Raw genomic sequence first — 24,843 nt, 5'->3', positions numbered from 1 at the left:
CGGGGGGGATGCGAGTCACATGACTTGACTCAGGTCCAACTTAAGTCACCAATTTCCAATTAGAAAGACTCAGCTTGACTATGACTTGAATTGTTTTTCTTGTTTGCATTTGAAAATCTGCATTTCCAAAACAGTGGAACTACTACTAAGTACTACTTTCACCCCTTTTAGGAGGTGATGCCTTGAAGCCCAGCGCGCCCCTCAGCCGGGGCCAATCGTCGTCAAGTCTGACTGACCGCAAGCGCAGGACCCTCCCCCCTCTCCCCGTGGATGACCCCCGCGCCATCGCCAAAGCTCACCTGTCACGGTCCGAGGTCGGAGAAAAGCAGGACACGGAACCCCAGGAGAAAGAGAACAAAGGAGACGGCGAATCCCCGCCGCCTCCCGCGGAGAACGGCGACATGAGCGACAAACGCAAACCGAGCGCCACCTCCTCCCCGTGCAAGGCCGCCGCGCGGAGCTCCGGTAGCGTCGAGCGCAGGAAGAGGTCTGACAAAAGGAAGGAGGAGGAGGAGGACGATGGCAGCGACAAGTCCGGGAAGCCTCTGGTGCGTCAAGGCAGCTTCACCATCGAGAAGCCCAGCGGCAGCATCCCCGCCGAGCTCATCCCGCGCATCAACAGAGGCGGCGCCGGGACCCGCGAGCGCAGCGACTCGGCGGGCAGCATGGACACGGCCACGCTCCTCAAGGACACCGAAGCCGTCATGGCCTTCCTGGAGGCCAAACTGAGGGACGAAAACAAACTTGAGCCCAAAGCCACCAAGAAAACCAGCAGCAGCGTCAGCAGCCAGATCTCGGGCTACGGCGTCCACCCTCGGACGGACTCCATCTCGCCCGAGTCGGACGTGGACACGGCCAGCACGGCGAGCCACGTGGCCGGCGAGGCCGAGGGGAAGGCCGGCGGCGTGCAGAAGCGCCGCTCGCTCAGTAGCATGCACCGCGAGAAGAGCAACATGAGCACGGCCTCCAGGTCCGGCGTCTCCGCCAGCGCGCGCGACCGCTTGGAGAGGAAAGCCAAAAGCAGAACCGCGGAAGCGTCCGGTCGGGCTGAGGCGCGTCGCTCGGTGCAACCGTCCTCCTCCCGAGCACGCCAACCGTCACTCGACCTCACCGATGACGACCAGACGTCTTCCTTCCCCATTTCGGACATCCTCTCATCAGACCAGGAGACCTACTCCGGATACGGATTGGACGGCAAACACGACGGCAGGTCTGCCAAGAACGCGGTGGCGAGCTCTTCGTCCAAAAGCAGCCGCACCCTCCAGGCCGCCACGACGTCGTCCTCCCTGAGCAAGCAGGCGGCGCTGCCGAAGCCGCGACCCACCCGAGCCTCCCTCCTCCGCCGAGCGCGACTGGGGGACACCTCTGACACGGACCTGGCCGATGCCGACCGAGTCTCGGTGGCATCCGAGGTGTCCACCACCAGCTCCACCTCCAAACCGCCGTCCGGTCGGGGGGGGCTGTCGCGTCTGGACATGCTGGCGCAGCCGCGTCGCAACCGGGTGGGCTCCATCTCGGCACGCAGCGACTCGGAGTGCACGGCGGCACGGGGCTCGGCCGCGTCCACGCGCCTTTCGGCCGAGACGGCGCTACGTCTGGGCTTGCGCTCGTCCACGCCAACCGAGAGCAAGCTGACTCCCAGGATGAGGGCCAACAGCGTGTCCAAGTTGAACGAGGCCAGAACCAAGACCGCGACCACTGGCTACTGCTCGCCCACAGGTGAGCAAGCGCAACAAACTAGAAAAAGAGACTGCTGATGTGTCTGGCCATTTGTCTGTTGTGGTGGTGGTGGTGACGATGTTTATGCTGGTTTCCATCGTCCAGAGGGCTCTCATCCAGAGCCTGGCGTCGCTGACACAGATGAAGAACTTGTTGGTACTGTACTGGCACTGTAGAATCGTGTTAGGAGTGTGTGTTTGCGTGCCTGTCAAGACCTGGGTCGCATCCTTACAAACAGCTTCTGTGTGACTCCCAGAAAATTGGGAGGAATAGTTTACTTGTCACTTAAATAGGTGGTGATGTGTAGCTGTTGCAGGAATGAATGAGTCTATGTCGATACGTGTTCTTGTTCGTAGTTGCCTTATTTCAATACATGCAAGAGCGTCAAAATATTTAGAAACCGTTCTCATTTTGTCACTAAACTACAACTGCAATCATGTTGATACATTTTTTTAGTCAGTCGTGTAGTAAGCTTTCCTGAGCAGTTCACTCACATCTGCTGAGTGTTTTTCGTTTGATGTATGTTTTTAATATATATTTCAGTATTTTTTAAGAATATTTTTACAAAATGCTTTTTGTATTTTTGCTCACTTTTTTTTGTAAGATTTTCCTATTTTTTGCCAGTTTTTTTTTTTTAATCTGGTGTTTTATGTAAAACAAAAATCATATTTTTCATAGAATCTAGTCGGTGTTTTCTTTCTCTTTTTCTTTGTAACCATTTGCTAGGGGTGCACCGATTGATCGGCCGGCCGATTTATCTGCCCCGATTTCCTTAATTTTGTGGGATTGGTGACCGGCCGATCCCTTAAAAATAAACCAAATTTTTTTTTCCCACTCCAATTTTTTTCACTCCATCTCCCTATTTAGAGGTCTGAAAAAGCCAGCCACCGTCCTCTTGTCCTGAGATGACTAAATAGGCTTTTCATTTTTATTTGAGATAAATATTTCATGTGCAGTTAAAACAACCCATTTGTATTATTTCATGAATATATTTTCCAATAAAACAAAATTGGAACACTGAAGGTGTACGCTGCTTGTTATGAAAAAGATCGGCATGTCAGACTTTCAAAGATTGTTGATCGACCAGAAAATTGTGATTGGTGCACCCCTACCATTTAACATGATTTTAGTTTTGACTTATATTTGTCGTTAAAGTAATCAGTATTGTTCGCTTCATTTTGTTTTTTTGCCACTGCAGACTCTACCCACAATCGATTTTATAGGTGTACCTAATGAAGTGTCCAGATGCTGACCCAGGTCTTGCATTGTGTTGCAGTGAATTCTTTCTTAATGCTACCACAAAACTGTGATGAAGGCCCAAAAGCTCTACTTGCACTCCTGTCACTTCAAACGTTGTCGTAAAAAAAATAGCAATTGGGTTTGGAATATATCTCCCCCTTGTGGAGTTTTGTATTCATGACACCATGACTTGCCACAGAGCGTTGTTGCGTCCTCATGGTGCAGACAGCCTCATCAATGTTGCTGGGTTTTATTATTTATTTTTTGTTTGTTTGATTTAATAACACTTTGCTTCACTGAGCTGTCCCGCATTGTTTTAGTTTTCCAACAGAAAACTAATCCATGCTGAAGTAGAATTTATTTATAGGGTCCTAGTTGTACAGCTCTGTAACAGACTCTCACTAGCTGACTTATTTATTAACATTATGAGTAGCACCTGTTTTTACCAGATAAAATGCCGTAAGTGAGACTAACGCGTCACGTTTGCGTCTTCCCAGTGTCCAGCAGCAACCGGTGGAGACGCCTGCCTCCCGAGTACGCGTCCACCTCAGAGGAAGAGTTCGGCTCGGGCCGCAACTCTTCCAAGCACGGAGGACGCCCGCACACGCGGCCGCACCACCTGGTGCCGGCGCGCGGATCCCGACCCAGCGCCGCCGCGACCCCGGACTCGCGGTCCGGATCGGCCTCAAGTACGCTGCCGGGGGTGGGCGCGGTGGTGCTGAAACATCGCATGAAGGAGCAAGACGAGTACATCCGGGACTGGACGGCGCACAGCGAGGAGATAGCCAGGTATGGATCCGTTCGCCACACGCTCAAAAATCGGGGAAAGTGAATGCTGCATGTTTTTGACGATGTTCTAAAAATCATCTTGTCTCGGTGGTTAACAGGTTGTTCCCATGTGTGCGCAGGATCAGCCAGGACCTGGCCAAGGACTTGGCCACCTTGGCGCGCGAGATCCACGACGTGGCCGGCAAGATCGACTCGGTCAGCTCGTCGGACACGGCGCCCAGCACCGCCGCCACCACGCCGGGCTCGGCCGTCGACACCCGCGAAGAGGTAGGCCCGGCGCGGCCCGACTTGCAGGAGAGCATGAGACAGGTGCCCAACTTGATCTTCTTCTCACTCTTCCTGGTGTGCTGTGCTCCATCCGTCATAACGCATCTTCTCACATTTCAAAACCATTTGAACAGCATTTCTCACTAATTAAAATTTGAGTTATCGTTATGACGCATTTAGCATTTAGCAATAGTTCAGAAGTTTCAAGTTTTTTGGTTTTTTTTTGTCTAATAAATGAGTATTCCAAAATGTATGTTTTGTCTGATGTGTGTATTTTTCAATTATCTGTGTATTGTTTGTGCATTTTATTCTATTTTCTTTTCTAAGGTTTTTTTTTCCCCATGTATTTATTTATTCATTTGGCTATTTTTTTTTATCATATTTTTTACATTTCTTGATTTATTTTCTCTCCAATAATTCTGTATTATTCATCTCATGTATTTTGTTGCTAATGTTTTTGTGGTTTTCTTGTAATCTTTTTTTTTTTTTTTTTTTTTTTTACATCTTGTTTTTGTATTCTATTTTTTTAAGCTAGTATTAGAGAGTTTCTTTTTTGGTCTAAAATATTTTGTACTATTTCTTTTAATTTTTTCTTTTATTAATATTTCTGCTTTTTTTTTCCCCTCCATATTTTTGTGTTGGTCGTTGAAAAATTTCTTTGTTTTTGAATGAATTGTTGTCGTTTCTCGACGTGTTGACGTGGCCAGCTGGTGGATCGTGTGTTTGACGAGAGCCTGAAATTCCGGAAGATCCCTCCCGTCATCGACGGCGCCAAGATGCCAGAGATCAACGGCAAGCCGGTGGAGCTCCGTCCCCGCGCCCCCGACGGCCACGAGCCCCGGGCGCTCAGGAGACGCACGTGGAACCGAGAGGAGGTAAGAACCCGCGTGAGTAAGCACAGCGCCACCGTGAGGCAGACACGCGGTGTTGACGCTCTCCATTCTTCTGTCCTTGCAGGCGGTTTTGGACAGCCTTCTCATCCATTCAGTCTCTCAGCTGTCCACCAAGATTAGACAGTCGACTGATAAAACCGCAGGAAAAATCAGGTTATTATACCGTACTTTTATTGTGCTCTTAAAATTCATTAAGATAAGTGAAAAAGATTGAATGGTAATGATGATGTTGCTGTCCAGGATATTGTTCAAGGATCAGGACAGGAACTGGGACGACATTGAAAGGAAAATGAAATCAGAAAGCGATGTGCCACTCTTGAAGTCCTCCAACAAGGTACTCAAGCATCTCAAATGATTTTCCTTTGACAAGGTGAGTGATTGTGTTGTTGCCGTTTGCTTGTGCAGGAAATCTCCGCCGTGCTACTTGAGCTCAGAAGAGTCGAGAAGCAGCTTGAAGGTAAAGACGACGCGTCGGCTCCTCGCAGGGTCGAGTCGATTTTATATCCTGCTATGATGCATCCATTTGATGCATTCGCTGCTCATAACGTGATTGAATAGGAGCCAATACGAGAGCGTGTCGAGCATTCTGCCTTTACTAAGATAAATAAAATGTCAGCGGATATTGGATAAGCAGTCCGTAACAAATCTAAGTGGAAGTGCATCTAGCGTCATGAAGTGCTTTCAGTGAGTTTTGACATTTTGGATTATAAATATTTTTCTAATTCTTGTGTAGATTTTTTGTGTAATTTTGTTCCCCCTTAATATTTTTACATTTTTGTCTATTAGTTTGTGATTTTTACTTTATTTGTATTTTTTAATCGTTGTATTTTATTTGTATTTTTTTTTATATTTAGTAGTTTTGGCCAACAGTCTATTTATTGATTTATTTATTTATTTTACATTTTTATATTTTTTACTAATAATTTTGTTCTTGCATTTTTTTCTGCTTTTGTTTTTCTGTCTAGTATTTTTTTCTCTATTACAAGTCAAAAATACTCTGAGGCAAAAAAAAAAAAAATCCACATTTCTGGGGAAAAAACTAATACAATATTAAGATAAAACTACAAAAAAAAATAAAAAAGGAAATGATAGAAAAAAAACATACAATAAAAATAGGAAATCATTTAAGGGAGGAAAAAATAATAAACAGAAGCTAAAATAATAATAATTAAAATAGAAAATTACCAGCCAGGAAATACAGAAATGTTAGCAAAACAAACATCAAATTTAAGGTATAAACTCCTGGGTAAAAAAATGTAAAGGAAAAATATTAAAAACAGAAGAATCTAAAAAAAAAAATTACATTAGACCAAAAAAAAATTAAAAAAAATGTAATATTGGAATTTTATAAAAGATGCAGATCTCACTGAAGTTGAAATTGTAAAAAATTGCTTGTATGTAAAATTGTGGCGTGCCCATCAGCTCACGCTTATTTGTTTGCGTGTGTGTTTGTTTGCCAGTCATCAATCTGATGCTGGACCCGGACGGGTCGCTGGACGCCGCCGTCAGTCCGCTCTCGCCCGCTAAGGTCCCGGCCGCCAAAACCACGCCGCCGCCGCCCTCTCCCAGCTCTGCCGGCGCCGGACCGAAGCTGCCCGAGATCCTTCAGGCGTCCGGAGAGCCCGCCAGGCTTCCGGCATCCGACGGCACCGTAGGTCTCGGTTTAGCATCCGTCGGCGGTCTGCCGTTCGCTCGCATGCGGCCCAGCGGCAAGGAGGCCCTCGTGCAGAAGTGAGACAAAATAGGCCTTCTTATCAGCTACGCTTGCCAATCAAAAAATGAGAAGCTGGCGTTTATTTTAGGCTCAGATGGAAAATAAAATATCAAAGGGAAAACCATAAACCTGCCAGATTAAATATTAAATTAAAATATTCCAAGTCTACCTGCCACACCAGAAAAAAAAAATAAAAAGTTTAGTATTCAGTTTTAGCGTGATAAATTTCAAGTTATAACGTAATTAGTTGTCACTTTGTTAGAATGTGAAACTTTTCATGTTAAATGTTATTTATCATGTTAAAGCATTATTTTATTTTATTTTTTATTTTTCCTGGTGTGAAAACAAAACCCCAAAATACAGAAGAGGATTCGGGCCAGTGAAGAGAGAAAAAAAAAAAGTTTTGCAGGATTCTGACTTTAAAGTCAGAATTCTGAGAATAAAGTCAGATCCTGCCAACCTTTTTTTTTTTTTTCACTGGCCCTTAATTCTCTTCCGTACAAAAATTCATTTTAAATTTTGGGGGAAAAAAAAAAAAATCAGTTTTATGATCAGTTGTTCCATTTCACTTTTTTTTTTTTTTATCTGAGCCGAAAAAGTGAAAAATTGCTTTTTTGTTTTTTGATTGTCAAGTGAAAACGTAAAAGAAAGACTGGTTAAAATGGGGCCACGAATGACCATGAGCATTTCATCTGGTCCTCCCGATTTGTGGACCCTTCCTCACTAATAAGGTCATGCCTTAAAAACTCCGTCCAACGAGACCAACGGAATGCCGATTTCAACACTTTCTGTTTTTTTTGTTTTTTTTTGCACTTCAGTATTCAAAACATCTACAGCCTTAATGTGACATTGAAAAATCGACACTTTATACAGGAAACGGTCCCGTTTGTTATTTCACACGTCAACTGATGCAGTTTTATACACAACACAATAATCCGCCCATTTAAGCTTTTTTTTTTTTTTTTTTTTTTTTTACTTTTCTCAGTATTTGGACCTCTAGTAGCATGTGAAGAACCGAGCCTTGTCTCCCTGCTAGTTGCATATTGTGTGTGTGGAGCCTATTTACAGTAAAAAATAAATAAATAATAACCACTTACCAAAGTTGATGACCTAACGCGCAGTTCAGCTTAATTAGTTAACGTTTGTCATTTGCTGCCTTATCTTGATTTGGCCTGTTGGATGCGGTGCCATGAAGCTTGTAGCAGCACTGGAAGTGTCCTATGGTTTTGCAGTTGGACTTTTTATACTTCCATTTCAATTTTGAAGAGAGAGAGAGAGAAAAAAAAATTGACATGACGTTTTATAACATTTGGATACCGATGTTGTTTTGTAGCCATTTTAACATTAATTTGTGTCAAATTGAGCTTTGAAGAAGCCTCTGGCCATCACTTTTCAGCCCCCGCCTGCTCCGTCCTTATTTTCCGATTGTAACGTGTGGCTTCATGTTTTTATGTTTTGTATAAATGTACATTGTTGTGTTCAAGTGGCCGGGCCGAAATCCCGCAGCAGTTTTGGCCACTTGGATCCACTTGAAGGTCTTAAACCACTTCCCGAGTTGCTTCTCATCTTGTACAGTCTGACGGTCAGCAGTCGTACTGAGAGGCTTGAAAAAGGTTATTGATGTTTGAAAAAAATTGTTTTGCACATTTTTTTTGTTTGTTTGTGTCCAAAGTTTCACTTTGAATTCACCACTTTTTTTTTCTTTTTTTTAATGAAAAAACCTTTCAAATGAATATTTAGTAGCAGTATATTTTCATTTGTTTCTAATTCTCCTTGTCTGGTCAGTGATTTTTGTTTATAAAGAGAAAAAAAAGCCAATTTTATTTATTTTTTTGTTAAATACTTTGTGGATGTTTTATGTAATTTTATATTTGTTCAAACTGCAATTTTGCTGTCAATAAAACAAGAGCCATCCACTCGATATTGGACTTGACTCGTTTTGGATTGTGAAAATACAGATTATCATTGTGGGTTTGTTTTCATATGATGTGACTTGTACTAGCATCATTTGGGATGTTTTGGGAGGATGAAATAAAATACTATGGTGAGGGGAAAATGCCAAAAAAATAAAACATTGTAGGCCAAAAATGTACAGAAATACAAAATTATATGTTGAATGAAAATATCCTTGAAAGAATTTAGAAAATCCAAAAGAATTTTACAAAAAAATAAAATTCCAAATTTTGAAATAAAGATTAAAGAGGAAAAAATGCATTTCTGTATAAAAAAAATCCCCCAAATATTCTATGTAAAAAAAAATATATATATATCATCGCAAAGGCAGTCGTGCAAGCATGCCCCCTGGTGGCTGTGAGTAGCAATATTTTGGACCTGACAATCTTGAGTTAAAAGCACACCAAAGCTACTGTACAGGCAGCTTAAAAAAAAAAAAAAAAAAAAAGGTAAGTCCTTACAGTCCTTACCTAGAAATTCACTATATAAATCAAATGTGTCATGACTAAACTTAATCTTAGATGAGTGGTGATTCCCCGCCCCAACCGCACCCACTTAGAACCAAGCCAGATGTATTCTAAATAAAGAAAACATTCACTGCCAATTTAGCTCACATTTTATTTCCGCTTTTGAACAAGCACATTTACTTTGACTTCATCCACAGGAAACGACACGCGGCAGCGCGGCGGAGGTCAACCGGGGGGCCACTTCATGCCGCGGCCTCCCAGGACGTGGACGTGGACGTGGTAGACCGACTGGCCGCCGTCGGGCCCGTCGTTGATGACGATCCTGTAGCCTTTGGCCAGGCCCGCCTCCGCCGCGCACTTCTTGGCCACGATCAGCAAGTGGCCCAGCAGCTGCCAGGGGGGAGGAGGGGGGTGCAGAGGTGGGTCCGCGTGGTCAAACGACAACAACAACAACACAAGCATTCTACTTACTGCGGCATCGCTGTCCTCCGCTTTGGACAACTGGATGATTGGTTTCTTGGGGACCACCAGGATGTGAGTGGGCGCTTGTGGGGAAATATCAGGGAAGGCCACACACTGAAGAATAACAAAAAAAATAGATATATACGTTGAGAATTATTGAGACGCCTTTAGAAATCACTAATTATGCTCAAAGTACTACAAAGAAAATATATAAAATTGACAAATATTAGACCAACAGAAATATTAGACAAGAAAAATGTGGATGCAGTACATTATTATTTTTTAAATTTAATGTATTTAAAAAAATAAAAAATAAATAAAAAATCACACGTATTTGAAATAATACCAAAAAATGTCATTTCGGATTGGGAAAAAAAAAATTACATTTTTGGAACAACGTAATTGCACAAAAAAATAGAAAATTAAAAATCATTACATAGAAAATATAAATAAAATATTAAAATTGGTGAAAGCCTAATTTATATATATATATATATATATACACACACACAAATACTAGAAATTAAAGGATACATAAATATGGACACAATGAAAAAAACAGGCAAAAAATGTAAAAGATTAAAACAAAACAAAAAAAGCTAAAATATAAACTGATAACCACAAATATGATAAAATACGTACTTATGTGCCTTTGATCTTCAAATTAAATAACATTTATGGATATTTTTTATATATATATGGCAGCCATGGATATATTTGTGTTATATTACAGCCATATTTAATATTGAATATTCAGTCTGACCCCAAGAAAAAAAGATCAAAGGCAGCAAATATTATTGCAGCACGTTTTAGACAGCTATCCTGCCTTAATGGTACCATTTGTTACGCAACAAGCAATCTCTAATAATAATCATCCAGCATGTGGAAATGTAGGAGACATTTTTAGTGCAGAACTAGCAGAAAGCTACCATTAGCACTCACTTAGCTTGTGCGAAAATGAGGCGCACACTCAAGTGCAAGCTTACCTGCTCGTCCTCGTAGATGAGTTTTGCAGGGATTTCTTTCCGTATGATTTTACCAAATATTGTGTCTCCGCCAGGTTGGGCCACCTGCGCTTTCGCTGTTTCGTCAGCCATGTTGGCGCTGTCGCACACTGACGCAACGACTGGGGCGGGGTAGCTTCTGGTTTTGGAGAGGGGCAACAGCTGATTGGCTGTTTAACGTCGGCGCAGACGTCTGCCGTGATTGGTCTATGACACGTCGAAGGCGGAAGTCAACACGAAAAAGTCAAGATGGGCACTCGCGTGAAGGTGAGCAGCAAACCTGAAGACAGTATAACACGATTTTACCGTTTTAGACTTTAATACAAGAATAAAGTCGCATTGTTTTATTTTAGCTAACACAGATGCGTCATGTTTGTGTAGGTCTTACGCGTGTTCAAGTCGCTGCACAGAACGAGGTTGGCAGTGTTCAAAGATGACGAGAGAGCACTGGCAGGTCAGTTTGCATACTTGATGGCAAAAGTTACTCACACGATGTGCGTTCGAGTAGTGGAAGTACGGATACTTGTGTCAAAAGAAAGAAAGGACTTGTGAAAGTTGGAGTGCTGACTGACTCGGCTCCTTTCTGGAAGTAAAAGTAGTGGTAGGCTTACAACGAAAAAATGCTTTCTAGCATTAGCTCTGGACTTCATGCCATCAAAACAGCACATTAGCCACGAATCATTGGAGCTGACATAATGCAAATCCCACCATGGATGTGTAATACAGTAATCTTGCCACTCTAAATCTGTTGCATTACTCCATAGTTCCTCTCTAATTCACACTGCACCTTTTAGGGTCCCAAGCTAGCTATCTATCACTCTAGTTATGTCTTTTTGATTTACATATTATCATCCGTGGAGGTTGACAAAAGTAACTAGCCTGTTTTGACAAATTAAGGTCTAAAAATGACTGGTATTTAGTTACAAATTTAGGGAGTAAAAGTAAAAAGTCATCCGAAAAGTAATTCTGCATGTCACGTACAGATAACTGAAAAATGAAGTTCATTTCTACTTCTTTACTTTCCACCAATGTATGACATCATGTTTTGAATAATTATGAAGCAGTTGAAAAGCTCGCTTTTATTCTTTTGTACAGCTGCAAAATTGAAAATCAACGAGGAGTTCCGTAAAAATAAAAATGAATCATCAGAAGAAAACATTGAGAAGGTAAAGTAGTCAATGTGCAATTGTCAGACTTTGTTGGAGGAGTTTTGACGCCAAAGAAAACTTTGTGCTGTTGTTCCAGATGATCAAAATGGGCTCCGATGTGGAAACAGTCCTCCGGGAGTGCGTGCTTCAGGTGGAGCATGTCGGCGACAGTCGACTCTGTGAGTTCACGTTTTCACACAAAATGGTCACACGCATGTCAAACATTTTTAGTATTTCCAAAAGTGTTCTTATTTGTTTTATTGATCTTTTTCCTCAAAGTGCTTCGACCCAGAAAGGATCTTCTACTAGAAAACGTTCCCTATTGTGACCAGCCCAGGAAAACGTCATGACAGAGCATCTGATGACACAACCAGGAGAAAAAAAAAACAAACAAACTCATGTCAAGAGACTTTATCCATCACTCACATTTCATTTGGCTCAAGATCTGCCTAAAATGCCATGGCTACTACTTTGTACAGGAAAAGGTTTGCTCGGGATGTCGGATCTGCTGTAAAGTTTATATCATAATTTATTTGTATTATGTAATTAAATTATATTGTGTTTGTTTTACATTTTGATTTTTGTCTACCTTGTTATTGAACTCAGTCAACAGTTGGCACAACCAAGCACTGGGCTAAAATACTGGGTGAACAAAAAATACACAAATTTTGAAATAGACACATTGGGAAAATTACAAAAAAAAAAAAAAAAAAAAAAAAGGACAAAACCAGAAAGTTTAAATAACGTGTTATTAAACAAAAACATTGTGGAAAACACAAAAATATTTGAAATTATACTAAAATATTAGATAAAAATACTACAATATTACATTGAAAAGCTATAAATTAGGAAAAGAATACCAAAAATACACACAAAATCACAAAATGAAATTATGGGACAGTATAAAAGAAAAATGTTTTTTGTTTGTTACCAAGCAGTGGACTGATGATTTTTATTTTTTTATGGGCTTAAAACCAGAATAATCATTTTTTTTTTAAATGTATTTTTGCTTTTGATACGTCTAAAGAAACCAGAATGTTCCTTTATATTGTTTAAAGAAAATTAATTATAAAAAATCAAATCGGAAGTTTTTACGCGAGGGGGCGGGTGTGTGTGACGGAAGTACGTCATCAACGTACGCCCGTTGTCTTGACAACGCTCGTATGCGCCGATATGTTACTGTGCTGTTTAGCAACATGCTAGCTTTCGAACGATAATGGCGAAAACATGGTAAGGAAACTTGCTTTATTTGTTAATTTAACCTCGTTTTGTGGTCCTTTGCGATACAACAGACTGGACGCGATTGTTTTTAATCATGTTTCAGCACGGACAAGTTGTGGGACTTGGCCGCCGCCGAGGTGCAGAGTCGGGAGAGTGGCGATGGCGATGACGCCGGTGGTGGAGGAGAAGCAGTCGGGGAGAGGACCGTCTTTATCATGGGAAGCAAGACTGGAGTATGTTTTGTTTTTTTTGTCACTGTAACTTTATTGGAAGCACTGCTTATTTATATATTGCTAAATGCGACAAGTTGTATCTTTTTGACAGGGCAAAACGTCCATTCTGCTCCGATGCCTGGACAGGCGAGTACTCAAATACGGTCATTGTGAACACATTTAATGAATTAGTGATGCTGCTAAAGTGTTCTGTACGCACCCAGGGATGAACCAGCTAAGCCCACTCTGGCTCTGGAGTACACATTTGGCAGGCGAGCCACGGGACACAACACGGTGAGTATTTCAGCCCCAATTCAACGCCAATATGGCCCCTAGTGCTTGTCAACCAGCTTTTACACGGAAACCTGCCATTTGATAACGTGTCCAGCCCAAAGACATAGCCCACCTGTGGGAGCTGGGAGGCGGGACTTCCTTGTCAGATCTGGTGCAGATCCCCATCACTGCTGCTAGCATCAGGTAGCTCGTGTTCACAATGTACAGTTGACATACACCCGCATTCATTCATTCATTGTTGTATGCCGCGCAGATGCCTGTCCGTCATCCTGGTGTTGGATCTGTCTGCCCCGTCCGCTCTGTGGGCCACCATGGAGACGTTGCTGCAGGCGGCGCAGGCCCACGTGGATCAGGCCGCCTCTCGCGCGCGACAAGTCGACAAGAGCCGAGCGGCAGGCAAACGGTCGGCGTCCGGGCACTTTGCCGCGCGCGTCCTGCCCAAAGATTTCCCGGTAAGCGCACACGTTCTTACAACATTTGCGGGGGGGGGGGGACAAAAATGTGAAAATGTGAACTTTTTGTGCGCTTTTTCAATCTAAACAAGGACCGAGAGTTGCTCAGCCCCTTTCCGGTTCCTCTGCTCATCGTCGGCAGCAAGTATGACCGCTTTCAGGTACAGCACGCACAAAAAAAGTATTATCACCTTAATATGTTATTTGTGAACAAGTGACGATTAAAAAAAAAAATAAAAAAATGTTGTTACCCTTGCAGGAGTTGTCGTCGGACAAGAGGAAAGTGATTTGCAAGACGTTGCGTTTTGTGGCTCACTACCACGCCGCCTCGCTTATTGTGAGTTGACATCACGTTCACACCACTGTTATGTTTTATGTCATGTTTTTTTTTTTTTGTTTTGTCGGTCGGCAGTTCAGCAGCATCAAGTTGGAGAGCCTCATATCCAAGACCAAAAGCTTCTTCTCCCATCTGGCCTTCAACGTGGACGTCGGGTGAGGGAGCCTTCGCATTCTCTGCTAACAGCACTCGACCCTTAAGATGGTTTTGCACAAAATAAGACAAGTTACAGTTATGCAAAAATAAGAATAATTCTGAAATTCTTTCAGCTTGTTAACGCATGTTATGGTACATTTTCATAATTGCAACTTTATCCGCCACACACTTTTTTCTTTATCAGTGAAACCACTAATTTCTTATCACTCTGTTATTGAACAAAATACTCAATATACTTTATTATATCATGATTTTTATATTATTCACTTTTAATGTCATTTTTTAAAGTAAAATTCTTTTTTTGCAACAGATTTATTTCCATTGGTGCATTTTATTACAATATTTTTAGTATTGTTTTTAGGCATATATTTTAACATAATCTCCATTTAAATTCCTGAATGGGTTCAAAAATATAAACACAAATATAGTAACATTAATTATTATTAAATGTATTAAAAAATACATGTATTAAATGATAAATATTTTGTTTATTATTACTATCATTGTTAATGTCATTTTATTAGCTCACTAAAAAAAAGTTCAGTCAAGTCAACTTCTAAAATGTTTGTAAATTTAAAAAATTTATATATATATATATATATATATATATATATATCAGATACAACAAAAGGATAAGCAGAGACAAATAACGGTAGAGATGTAAGTGAATTTATTAAGTGGAAACTTTTTTTTTTGTTTAGGGGAAAAATAGTGTGATATCTGTAATGATAAATGACGACAAATGAAAAATAATCTGAAAATTATTCTTATTATTATTATGATGAAGCTTGTTTGTGCTGTTTGTTTGTAGGAAAACGGTGTCATGTGACCCCAGCAAGCCTCTCATCATTCCAGCAGGTGCCGACTCATTCAGCCAAATTGGTGAGTGTGGCGCTCTCTGGTGGTCGATAGGAGCTATGCACTATGACACAGTTCTGGATATAAACTTTTTTTTTTTTTTAAATGTGTAAATATGTGAGGCTCTCCTCCCACGACGGACGTGGACATCACTTCCCTGCACGCCAGGAACCCCAAAGACCTCTGGAAGAAAGTCTACCAGCGCGTCTTCCCTCCAGAGGTCGCCTTTGTTTCAATCGACGCCGTATCGGAAAAAAAACGATATCCTGACCTCGTTTCAATCTCACGTGCGCAGAACACCGGCGAGAAGAAGGAAGTCAAGGATCCGACCAAGGACCCGCAATACGGCGAGCCGCAGATTGACGCCATGCGGGCGCAGAAGGATCAGGTAACGCACGCTTGACACACTTTACATAATTTAAAAAAAAAAAAAAAAAAAACGCTTGGAGAAAGATGAGGCCGGTGAATCTTGACCTGTAGTTACCTTTGGAGTCACATGACGCTTACCTTTGACTTCCTCTCACCTGATCATGCTGCTCCCTCATTGGATGAAAGTTATTATTCATTTATTACCAACACGAACTCAGTTGGACTATACAGTAGTCGTAAAAGTTACATCATAGCAATCAAAAAATTACAAAGGGAAAAAAAATCAACCTGATGACATAATTTATTTAAAAAAAATAAATAGAATGTAATAATATATATACTCCATACATAATTAATTATAATTAATATTAAATTGAAAAAAAAATGCAATAAACATAATTTGAACAATAAAATTGAAAATGCTTTATATAAAATGTAAACAAAATACATTCGGAATAATATCATGTACAACTAATATAATTATTTATATAGCATTACTGTATTTGTACAATCAAAAAACAGGTTGTAGGGTTTCAAATTGCAATTAAGCTTTCAAATTAGTTATAAATTAAGGTTAGGGTTTCAAGGTAAGGTTTCAAATTGCAATTAAGGTTTCAAATTAGTTTTAAATTCGGGTTTCAAGGAAAGGTTTCAAATCGTAATTAAGGTACATTTTCAAATTGCAATTAAGGTTTAAAATTAGTTATAAATTAAGGTTAGGGGGTCAAGGTAAGGTTTCAAATCGTAATTAAGGTAAGGTTTTAAATTGTAATTAAGGTAAGGTTTTAAATTGTAATAAAGGTAAGGTTTCAAATTGCAATTAAGGTTTCAAATTAGTTTTAAGTTCGGGTTTCAAGGTAAGGTTTCAAATCGTAATTAAGGTACATTTTCAAATTGCAATTAAGGTTTAAAATTAGTTTTAAATTAAGGTTAGGGTGTCAAGGTAAGGTTTAAACTCGGGCTAGACTATCAAAGTTAGGGTTATAAACTAGGATTATGGTTTCAAATTAGGATTTTTTTTTAACTCATGACACCTTCTGAGGTTGAAAAGTGTATTTTTGTGCCTGCAGGAGCTGGAAGAGTACAAGAAGAACGCAGCAAAGTCCTGGAAAGGCCTCCAACTGGACTCATAACAACACAACATACCATAGAGCATTTTTACATGAAAATTCAACGATTACACATTAAAGAGAAAAAAAAAGTCATTTATTGGTATCAAAAAAAAAAAGGGAAATCACCGTCACATTATGCTTGTTGACCTTTTTGTATGTACAACTTGATCTTGGTCAATTTTGGTCTCATTTGTAGCACACAAAATCATCCTATGATGAAATAGGAGAATAAAATCACAATACAAACTGCAAAAATGTCATATAAATATAGGAACGAGATGAAGCTCAGTGCAGGACGAGTCGGTCTCTGATCTTGAAGGCGACGACGCCGAGCAGCAGGAGGGCGGGCAGGAAGGCGTAAAGCAGCAGGAAGTCCAGCGTGTAGCGCGACACGGCGCCCGGGTAGCCCTCGTCCACGATCTGGTCGCCCTGCGTGATCAGGCAGCGAGGGAACGACTGGTCTGCGCAAACCACAGCCGCGCGTCAGCGCCCCGATGAGCGAGAGGTCAAAAGGTCAAGCGGGCGGCTTACTGCAGGCGAAGCGCAGGCCGTGGAACTCGGTGACGATGAGCAGCTCGCAGCTGTACTTCTGGAAGGTGACGTAGCTGAGCCACTGGAAGACGGTCGGCATCTGCGCCGTGCTTCTGTCGGCGAAACCACAAAAAAAGACTTTGTTGCGGCGGCAGACGTCGTCTCGTCTCACCGTAAGAATCCGGATCCCAGCAGGATGCCGGCAATGTTGAGCAGGGCCACGCCCGTGTTGACCATGTTGGGGTCCTGGACCACCCCCAGCAGGACCACCGTCAGCAGCTCGCCTGCATCCAAGACGCGCGACGCTCGTTACTTGGGACGCGTTGGGGAAAGCGCAACGGAGCCGACGCGCACCTGTGATGTGAGGAACCGTCACGACGGCCGTGAAGCAGAGGAAGCGCCACGTCTCCGGATGCATCCCCACCGTCCTAAAAGAAACAAAACGGGAGAAGAAAGAGCAGAGGCGGAGTCTGCCATGAGGCCATGCATACTATGGCGTTAAATAAAAGAAATAAACGCCCATGTATAGTAAGTTGTCTTTTTTTGTTTTTGTTTTTTTTTAAACGACCATGTATACTAAGGGGTTAAAAAATAAAAAATAAATGCCCATGTATAGTAAGTTGTCGTTTTTTTTTTTTTTTTTTTTTTTTTAAAACGACCACGTATACTAAGGCGTTAAATAAAAAATAAACGGCCATGTATAGTAAGGCGTTTTGTTGTTTTTTTTGTTTGTTTTTGTTTTTTGTTTTTTTAAACGACCATGTATACTAAGGGGTTAAAAAATAAAAAATAAACGCCCATGTATAGTAAGGCGTTAAAAAAAAAAAAAAGATAAACGACCACGTATACTAAGGCGTTTTTTTAAACAACCATGTATAGTAAGGCGTTTTTAAAAAAAAATTTTTTAAACGACCATGTGTACTAAGGCGTTAAAAAAATAAAAATAAATAAACGGCCATGTATAGTAAGGCATTTTTTTTTTATTTTTTTTTTAAACGACCATGTATCGTAAGGCGTTAAAAAAAAACAAAAAACGACCATGTATACTAAGGCGTTAAAAAATACAAAATAAACGCCCATGTATAGTAAGGCGTTTTTTTTTGTTTTTTTGTTTTTGTTTTTATTAAACAACCATGTATACTAAGGCGTTAAAAAATACAAAATAAACGGCCATGTATAATAGTAAGGCGTTTTTTTTTGTTTTTTTGTTGTTTTTTTTAAACGACCATGTATACTAAGGCGTTAAATAAAAGAAATAAACGGCCATGTACAGTTAGCCGTTTTTTTTGTTTTTTTGTTTTTTTAAACGACCATGTATACTAAGTCGTTAAATAAAAAATAAACACCCATGTATAGTAAGGCGTTTTTTTTTTTTTGGTTTTTTTTTTAAACGACCACGTATACTAAGGCGTTAAATAAAAAATAAACGGCCATGTATAGTAAGGCGTTTTGTTGTTTTTTTTGTTTGTTTTTTGTTTTTTTAAACGACCATGTATACTAAGGGGTTAAAAAATAAAAAATAAACGCCCATGTATAGTTAGGCGTTAAAAAAAAAAAAAGATAAACGACCACGTATACTAAGGCGTTTTTTTAAACAACCATGTATAGTAAGGCGTTTAAAAAAAAAAAAATTTAAACGACCATGTGTACTAAGGCGTTAAAAAAATAAAAATAAATAAACGGCCATGTATAGTAAGGCGTTAAAAAAAAAAAAAAAACGACCATGTATACTAAGGGGTTAAAAAATAAAAAATAAACGCCCATGTATAGTAAGGCGTTTTTTTTTGTGTTTTTTTTTGTGGTTTTTTTTGTTTTTTGTTTTTTTGTTAAACGACCGTGTATACTAAGGCGTTAAATAAAAGAAATAAACGGCCATGTAAAGTTAGGCGTTTTTTGTTGTTGTTTTTTTTATTAAACGACCATGTATACTAAGGCGTTAAAAAATACAAAATAAACGCCCATGTATAGTAAGGCGGTTTTTTTTGTTTTTTTGTTAAACGACCATGTATAGTAAGGGTTTTTTTTTTTTTTTTTTAAACGACCATGTATACTAAGGCGTTAAATAAAAGAAATAAACGGCCATGTAAAGTTAGGCGTTTTTTTTATTTTTTATTTTTTATTAAACGACCATGTATACTAAGGCGTTAAAAAATACAAAATAAACGCCCATGTATAGTAAGGCGTTTTTTTTTTTTTTTTGTTTTTATTAAACGACCATGTATACTAAGTCGTTAAATAAAAAATAAACACCCATGTATAGTAAGGCGTTTTTTTTTTTTTTTTTTTTTTTTTTTTTTTTTTTTTTTTGTAAACGACCATGTATACTAAGGGGTTAAAAAATAAAAAATAAACGCCCATGTATAGTAAGGCGTTTTGTTGTTTTTTTTGTTTGTTTTTGTTTTGTTAAACGACCATGTATACTAAGTCGTTAAATAAAAAATAAACACCCATGTATAGTAAGGCGTTTTTTTGTTTTTTTGTTTTTTGTGTTTTTGTAAACGACCATGTATACTAAGGGGTTAAAAAATAAAAAATAAACGCCCATGTATAGTAAGGCGTTTTTTTTTTTTTTTTTTTTTTAAACGACCATGTATACTAAGGCGTTAAAAATAAATAAATAAACGGCCATGTATAGTAAGGCATTTTTTTTTTTTTTTTTTAAACGACCATGTATAGTAAGGTGTTAAACAAAAAACGACCATGTATAGTAAGGCTTTTTTTTTTTTTTTAAACGACCATGTATCGTAAGGCGTTAAAAAAAAACAAAAAACGACCATGTATAGTAAGGCGTTTTTTTTTTTTTTTTTTTTTTTTTTTTTTTTAAACGACCACGTATACTAAGGCGTTAAATAAAAAATAAACGGCCATGTATAGTAAGGCGTTTTGTTGTTTTTTTTGTTTGTTTTTGTTTTTTGTTTTTTTAAACGACCATGTATACTAAGGGGTTAAAAAATAAAAAATAAACGCCCATGTATAGTAAGGCGTTAAAAAAAAAAAAAGATAAACGACCACGTATACTAAGGCGTTTTTTTAAACAACCATGTATAGTAAGGCGTTTTTAAAAAAAAATTTTTTAAACGACCATGTGTACTAAGGCGTTAAAAAAATAAAAATAAATAAACGGCCATGTATAGTAAGGCGTTAAAAAAAAAAAAAAAAACGACCATGTATACTAAGGGGTTAAAAAATAAAAAATAAACGCCCATGTATAGTAAGGCGTTTTTTTTTGTTTTTTGTTTTTTTGTTAAACGACCGTGTATACTAAGGCGTTAAATAAAAGAAATAAACGGCCATGTAAAGTTAGGCGTTTTTTGTTGTTGTTTTTTTTATTAAACGACCATGTATACTAAGGCGTTAAAAAATACAAAATAAACGCCCATGTATAGTAAGGCGTTTTTTTTTTTTTTTTTTTTAAACGACCATGTATACTAAGGCGTTAAATAAAAGAAATAAACGGCCATGTAAAGTTAGGCGTTTTTTTTATTTTTTATTTTTTATTAAACAACCATGTATACTAAGGCGTTAAAAAAAAACAAAAAACGACCATGTAAGGCGTTTTTTTTTTTTTTTTTTTTTTTTTTTAAACGACCACGTATACTAAGGCGTTAAATAAAAAATAAACGGCCATGTATAGTAAGGCGTTTTGTTGTTTTTTTTGTTTGTTTTTGTTTTTTGTTTTTTTAAACGACCATGTATACTAAGGGGTTAAAAAATAAAAAATAAACGCCCATGTATAGTAAGGCGTAAAAAAAAAAAAAGATAAACGACCACGTATACTAAGGCGTTTTTTTAAACAACCATGTATAGTAAGGCGTTTTAAAAAAAAAAATTTTTAAACGACCATGTGTACTAAGGCGTTAAAAAAATAAAAATAAATAAACGGCCATGTATAGTAAGGCGTTAAAAAAAAACAAAAAACGACCATGTATACTAAGGGGTTAAAAAATAAAAAATAAACGCCCATGTATAGTAAGGCGTTTTTTTTTGTTTTTTGTTTTTTTGTTAAACGACCGTGTATACTAAGGCGTTAAATAAAAGAAATAAACGGCCATGTAAAGTTAGGCGTTTTTTGTTGTTGTTTTTTTTATTAAACGACCATGTATACTAAGGCGTTAAAAAATACAAAATAAACGCCCATGTATAGTAAGGCGTTTTTTTTGTTAAACGACCATGTATAGTAAGGTTTTTTTTTTTTTTTTTTTTAAACGACCATGTATAGTAAGGTTTTTTTTTTTTTTTTTTTTTAAACGACCATGTATACTAAGGCGTTAAATAAAAGAAATAAACGGCCATGTAAAGTTAGGCGTTTTTTTTATTTTTTATTTTTTATTAAACGACCATGTATACTAAGGCGTTAAAAAATACAAAATAAACGCCCATGTATAGTAAGGCGTTTTTTTGTTTTGTTTTTTTTTTATTAAACGACCATGTATACTAAGTCGTTAAATAAAAAATAAACACCCATGTATAGTAAGGCGTTTTTGTTTTTTGTTTTTTTGTTTTTTTTTTGTAAACGACCATGTATACTAAGGGGTTAAAAAATAAAAAATAAACGCCCATGTATAGTAAGGCGTTTTGTTGTTTTTTTTGTTTGTTTTTGTTTTGTTAAATGACCATGTATACTAAGTCGTTAAATAAAAAATAAACACCCATGTATAGTAAGGCGTTTTTTTTTTTTTGGTTTTTTTTTTAAACGACCACGTATACTAAGGCGTTAAATAAAAAATAAACGGCCATGTATAGTAAGGCGTTTTGTTGTTTTTTTTGTTTGTTTTTTGTTTTTTTAAACGACCATGTATACTAAGGGGTTAAAAAATAAAAAATAAACGCCCATGTATAGTTAGGCGTTAAAAAAAAAAAAAAGATAAACGACCACGTATACTAAGGCGTTTTTTTAAACAACCATGTATAGTAAGGCGTTTAAAAAAAAAAAAAATTTAAACGACCATGTGTACTAAGGCGTTAAAAAAATAAAAATAAATAAACGGCCATGTATAGTAAGGCGTTAAAAAAAAAAAAAAAACGACCATGTATACTAAGGGGTTAAAAAATAAAAAATAAACGCCCATGTATAGTAAGGCGTTTTTTTTTGTGTTTTTTTTTGTGGTTTTTTTTGTTTTTTGTTTTTTTGTTAAACGACCGTGTATACTAAGGCGTTAAATAAAAGAAATAAACGGCCATGTAAAGTTAGGCGTTTTTTGTTGTTGTTTTTTTTATTAAACGACCATGTATATACTAAGGCGTTAAAAAATACAAAATAAACGCCCATGTATAGTAAGGCGGTTTTTTTTGTTTTTTTGTTAAACGACCATGTATAGTAAGGGTTTTTTTTTTTTTTTTTTTAAACGACCATGTATACTAAGGCGTTAAATAAAAGAAATAAACGGCCATGTAAAGTTAGGCGTTTTTTTTATTTTTTATTTTTTATTAAACGACCATGTATACTAAGGCGTTAAAAAATACAAAATAAACGCCCATGTATAGTAAGGCGTTTTTTTTTTGTTTTTGTTTTTATTAAACGACCATGTATACTAAGTCGTTAAATAAAAAATAAACACCCATGTATAGTAAGGCGTTTTTTTTTTTTTTTTTTTTTTTTTTTTTTTTTTTTTTTGTAAACGACCATGTATACTAAGGGGTTAAAAAATAAAAAATAAACGCCCATGTATAGTAAGGCGTTTTGTTGTTTTTTTTGTTTGTTTTTGTTTTGTTAAACGACCATGTATACTAAGTCGTTAAATAAAAAATAAACACCCATGTATAGTAAGGCGTTTTTTTGTTTTTTTGTTTTTTGTGTTTTTGTAAACGACCATGTATACTAAGGGGTTAAAAAATAAAAAATAAACGCCCATGTATAGTAAGGCGTTTTTTTTTTTTTTTTTTTTTTAAACGACCATGTATACTAAGGCGTTAAAAATAAATAAATAAACGGCCATGTATAGTAAGGCATTTTTTTTTTTTTTTTTAAACGACCATGTATAGTAAGGTGTTAAACAAAAAACGACCATGTATAGTAAGGCTTTTTTTTTTTTTTTAAACGACCATGTATCGTAAGGCGTTAAAAAAAAACAAAAAACGACCATGTATAGTAAGGCGTTTTTTTTTTTTTTTTTTTTTTTTTTTTTTTAAACGACCACGTATACTAAGGCGTTAAATAAAAAATAAACGGCCATGTATAGTAAGGCGTTTTGTTGTTTTTTTTGTTTGTTTTTGTTTTTTGTTTTTTTAAACGACCATGTATACTAAGGGGTTAAAAAATAAAAAATAAACGCCCATGTATAGTAAGGCGTTAAAAAAAAAAAAAGATAAACGACCACGTATACTAAGGCGTTTTTTTAAACAACCATGTATAGTAAGGCGTTTTTAAAAAAAAAATTTTTAAACGACCATGTGTACTAAGGCGTTAAAAAAATAAAAATAAATAAACGGCCATGTATAGTAAGGCGTTAAAAAAAAAAAAAAAAACGACCATGTATACTAAGGGGTTAAAAAATAAAAAATAAACGCCCATGTATAGTAAGGCGTTTTTTTTTGTTTTTTGTTTTTTTGTTAAACGACCGTGTATACTAAGGCGTTAAATAAAAGAAATAAACGGCCATGTAAAGTTAGGCGTTTTTTGTTGTTGTTTTTTTTATTAAACGACCATGTATACTAAGGCGTTAAAAAATACAAAATAAACGCCCATGTATAGTAAGGCGTTTTTTTTTTTTTTTTTTTAAACGACCATGTATACTAAGGCGTTAAATAAAAGAAATAAACGGCCATGTAAAGTTAGGCGTTTTTTTTATTTTTTATTTTTTATTAAACGACCATGTATACTAAGGCGTTAAAAAAAAACAAAAAACGACCATGTAAGGCGTTTTTTTTTTTTTTTTTTTTTTTTTTTAAACGACCACGTATACTAAGGCGTTAAATAAAAAATAAACGGCCATGTATAGTAAGGCGTTTTGTTGTTTTTTTTGTTTGTTTTTGTTTTTTGTTTTTTTAAACGACCATGTATACTAAGGGGTTAAAAAATAAAAAATAAACGCCCATGTATAGTAAGGCGTTAAAAAAAAAAAAAGATAAACGACCACGTATACTAAGGCGTTTTTTTAAACAACCATGTATAGTAAGGCGTTTTTAAAAAAAAAAATTTTAAACGACCATGTGTACTAAGGCGTTAAAAAAATAAAAATAAATAAACGGCCATGTATAGTAAGGCGTTAAAAAAAAAAAAAAAAACGACCATGTATACTAAGGGGTTAAAAAATAAAAAATAAACGCCCATGTATAGTAAGGCGTTTTTTTTTGTTTTTTGTTTTTTTGTTAAACGACCGTGTATACTAAGGCGTTAAATAAAAGAAATAAACGGCCATGTAAAGTTAGGCGTTTTTTTTATTTTTTATTTTTTATTAAACGACCATGTATACTAAGGCGTTAAAAAATACAAAATAAACGCCCATGTATAGTAAGGCGTTTTTTTTTTTTGTTTTTTTTTTATTAAACGACCATGTATACTAAGTCGTTAAATAAAAAATAAACACCCATGTATAGTAAGGCGTTTTTGTTTTTTGTTTTTTTGTTTTTTTTTTTGTAAACGACCATGTATACTAAGGGGTTAAAAAATAAAAAATAAACGCCCATGTATAGTAAGGCGTTTTGTT

The 24,843-nt window shown here is 37.5% G+C and overlaps 5 protein-coding genes across 15 annotated transcripts in view; 3 read left to right on the top strand and 2 right to left on the bottom strand.

Moving 5' to 3' along the window:
- The window catches only part of cep170aa (centrosomal protein 170Aa), a 30,732-nt gene extending 22,190 nt beyond the window's left edge, over positions 1 to 8,542 (top strand). Inside the window, exons 14-22 of one of the 5 annotated variants that reach the window (XM_077495005.1) lie at positions 172 to 1,719; positions 1,825 to 1,875; positions 3,456 to 3,747; positions 3,846 to 4,014; positions 4,722 to 4,889; positions 4,972 to 5,060; positions 5,148 to 5,241; positions 5,313 to 5,364; positions 6,368 to 8,542. In XM_077495005.1, the coding sequence (XP_077351131.1) occupies positions 172 to 1,719; positions 1,825 to 1,875; positions 3,456 to 3,747; positions 3,846 to 4,014; positions 4,722 to 4,889; positions 4,972 to 5,060; positions 5,148 to 5,241; positions 5,313 to 5,364; positions 6,368 to 6,642 (2,738 nt within the window). In that variant the 3' untranslated portion in view covers positions 6,643 to 8,542. Of the gene's footprint in view, positions 1 to 171; positions 1,720 to 1,824; positions 1,876 to 3,455; positions 3,748 to 3,845; positions 4,057 to 4,721; positions 4,890 to 4,971; positions 5,061 to 5,147; positions 5,242 to 5,312; positions 5,365 to 6,367 lie in introns of all 5 variants that reach the window. The other 4 variants (XM_077495004.1, XM_077495003.1, XM_077495007.1 and 1 more) reach the window with 4 other exon arrangements.
- Positions 8,543 to 9,172: 630 nt separating this feature from the next.
- hint1 (histidine triad nucleotide binding protein 1) lies at positions 9,173 to 10,658 on the bottom strand. The gene is made up of 3 exons (XM_077494989.1): positions 10,490 to 10,658; positions 9,513 to 9,617; positions 9,173 to 9,431 (listed from the first exon to the last, which is right to left on the bottom strand). Exons 1-3 carry the CDS (start codon positions 10,598 to 10,600, stop codon positions 9,267 to 9,269), a joined length of 381 nt encoding a protein of 126 aa, XP_077351115.1. The 5' UTR covers positions 10,601 to 10,658; the 3' UTR covers positions 9,173 to 9,266.
- lyrm7 (LYR motif containing 7) lies at positions 10,058 to 12,233 on the top strand. The gene is made up of 5 exons (XM_077494990.1): positions 10,058 to 10,774; positions 10,889 to 10,961; positions 11,603 to 11,673; positions 11,753 to 11,834; positions 11,935 to 12,233. Exons 1-5 carry the CDS (start codon positions 10,757 to 10,759, stop codon positions 12,003 to 12,005), a joined length of 315 nt encoding a protein of 104 aa, XP_077351116.1. The 5' UTR covers positions 10,058 to 10,756; the 3' UTR covers positions 12,006 to 12,233.
- A 380-nt stretch (positions 12,234 to 12,613) lies between these two features.
- dync2li1 (dynein, cytoplasmic 2, light intermediate chain 1) lies at positions 12,614 to 16,921 on the top strand. The gene is made up of 13 exons (XM_077494987.1): positions 12,614 to 12,885; positions 12,980 to 13,109; positions 13,201 to 13,235; positions 13,313 to 13,382; positions 13,477 to 13,565; positions 13,636 to 13,834; positions 13,927 to 13,995; positions 14,094 to 14,171; positions 14,247 to 14,326; positions 15,139 to 15,209; positions 15,308 to 15,405; positions 15,481 to 15,573; positions 16,625 to 16,921. Exons 1-13 carry the CDS (start codon positions 12,872 to 12,874, stop codon positions 16,685 to 16,687), a joined length of 1,089 nt encoding a protein of 362 aa, XP_077351113.1. The 5' UTR covers positions 12,614 to 12,871; the 3' UTR covers positions 16,688 to 16,921.
- abcg5 (ATP-binding cassette, sub-family G (WHITE), member 5) overlaps positions 16,739 to 24,843 on the bottom strand; it is a 28,911-nt gene continuing 20,806 nt past the window's right edge. For 5 of the 7 annotated variants that reach the window (XM_077494977.1, XM_077494983.1, XM_077494980.1 and 2 more), the window contains 3 exons: positions 17,370 to 17,625; positions 17,198 to 17,310; positions 16,739 to 17,127 (listed from right to left, as the gene is read on the bottom strand). In XM_077494977.1, coding sequence (XP_077351103.1) covers positions 16,872 to 17,127; positions 17,198 to 17,310; positions 17,370 to 17,625 — 625 coding nt within the window. In that variant the 3' untranslated portion in view covers positions 16,739 to 16,871. Of the gene's footprint in view, positions 17,128 to 17,197; positions 17,626 to 24,843 lie in introns of all 7 variants that reach the window. The other 2 variants (XM_077494982.1, XM_077494981.1) reach the window with 2 other exon arrangements.

The sequence above is a fragment of the Festucalex cinctus genome, chromosome 14, assembly GCF_051991245.1.
Source record: "Festucalex cinctus isolate MCC-2025b chromosome 14, RoL_Fcin_1.0, whole genome shotgun sequence".
Taxonomy (NCBI): Eukaryota; Metazoa; Chordata; class Actinopteri; order Syngnathiformes; family Syngnathidae; genus Festucalex; species Festucalex cinctus.
This window is presented reverse-complemented; position numbering and strand designations above follow the sequence as displayed.

Coding starts and splice junctions, on each gene's coding strand:
- hint1 (XM_077494989.1), bottom strand. CDS start 10,600: ATGGCTGACGAAACAGCGAAAGCGCAGGTGGCCCAACCTGGCGGAGAC. Junction 9,618..10,489: donor TCATCTACGAGGACGAGCAG/GTAAGCTTGCAC, acceptor GTTATTCTTCAG/TGTGTGGCCTTCCCTGATAT. Junction 9,432..9,512: donor CGGAGGACAGCGATGCCGCA/GTAAGTAGAATG, acceptor CCCCCCTGGCAG/CTGCTGGGCCACTTGCTGAT.
- lyrm7 (XM_077494990.1), top strand. Junction 10,962..11,602: donor TGACGAGAGAGCACTGGCAG/GTCAGTTTGCAT, acceptor TCTTTTGTACAG/CTGCAAAATTGAAAATCAAC. Junction 11,674..11,752: donor CAGAAGAAAACATTGAGAAG/GTAAAGTAGTCA, acceptor CTGTTGTTCCAG/ATGATCAAAATGGGCTCCGA.
- dync2li1 (XM_077494987.1), top strand. Junction 13,566..13,635: donor ATCACTGCTGCTAGCATCAG/GTAGCTCGTGTT, acceptor TATGCCGCGCAG/ATGCCTGTCCGTCATCCTGG. Junction 15,210..15,307: donor CGACTCATTCAGCCAAATTG/GTGAGTGTGGCG, acceptor TAAATATGTGAG/GCTCTCCTCCCACGACGGAC.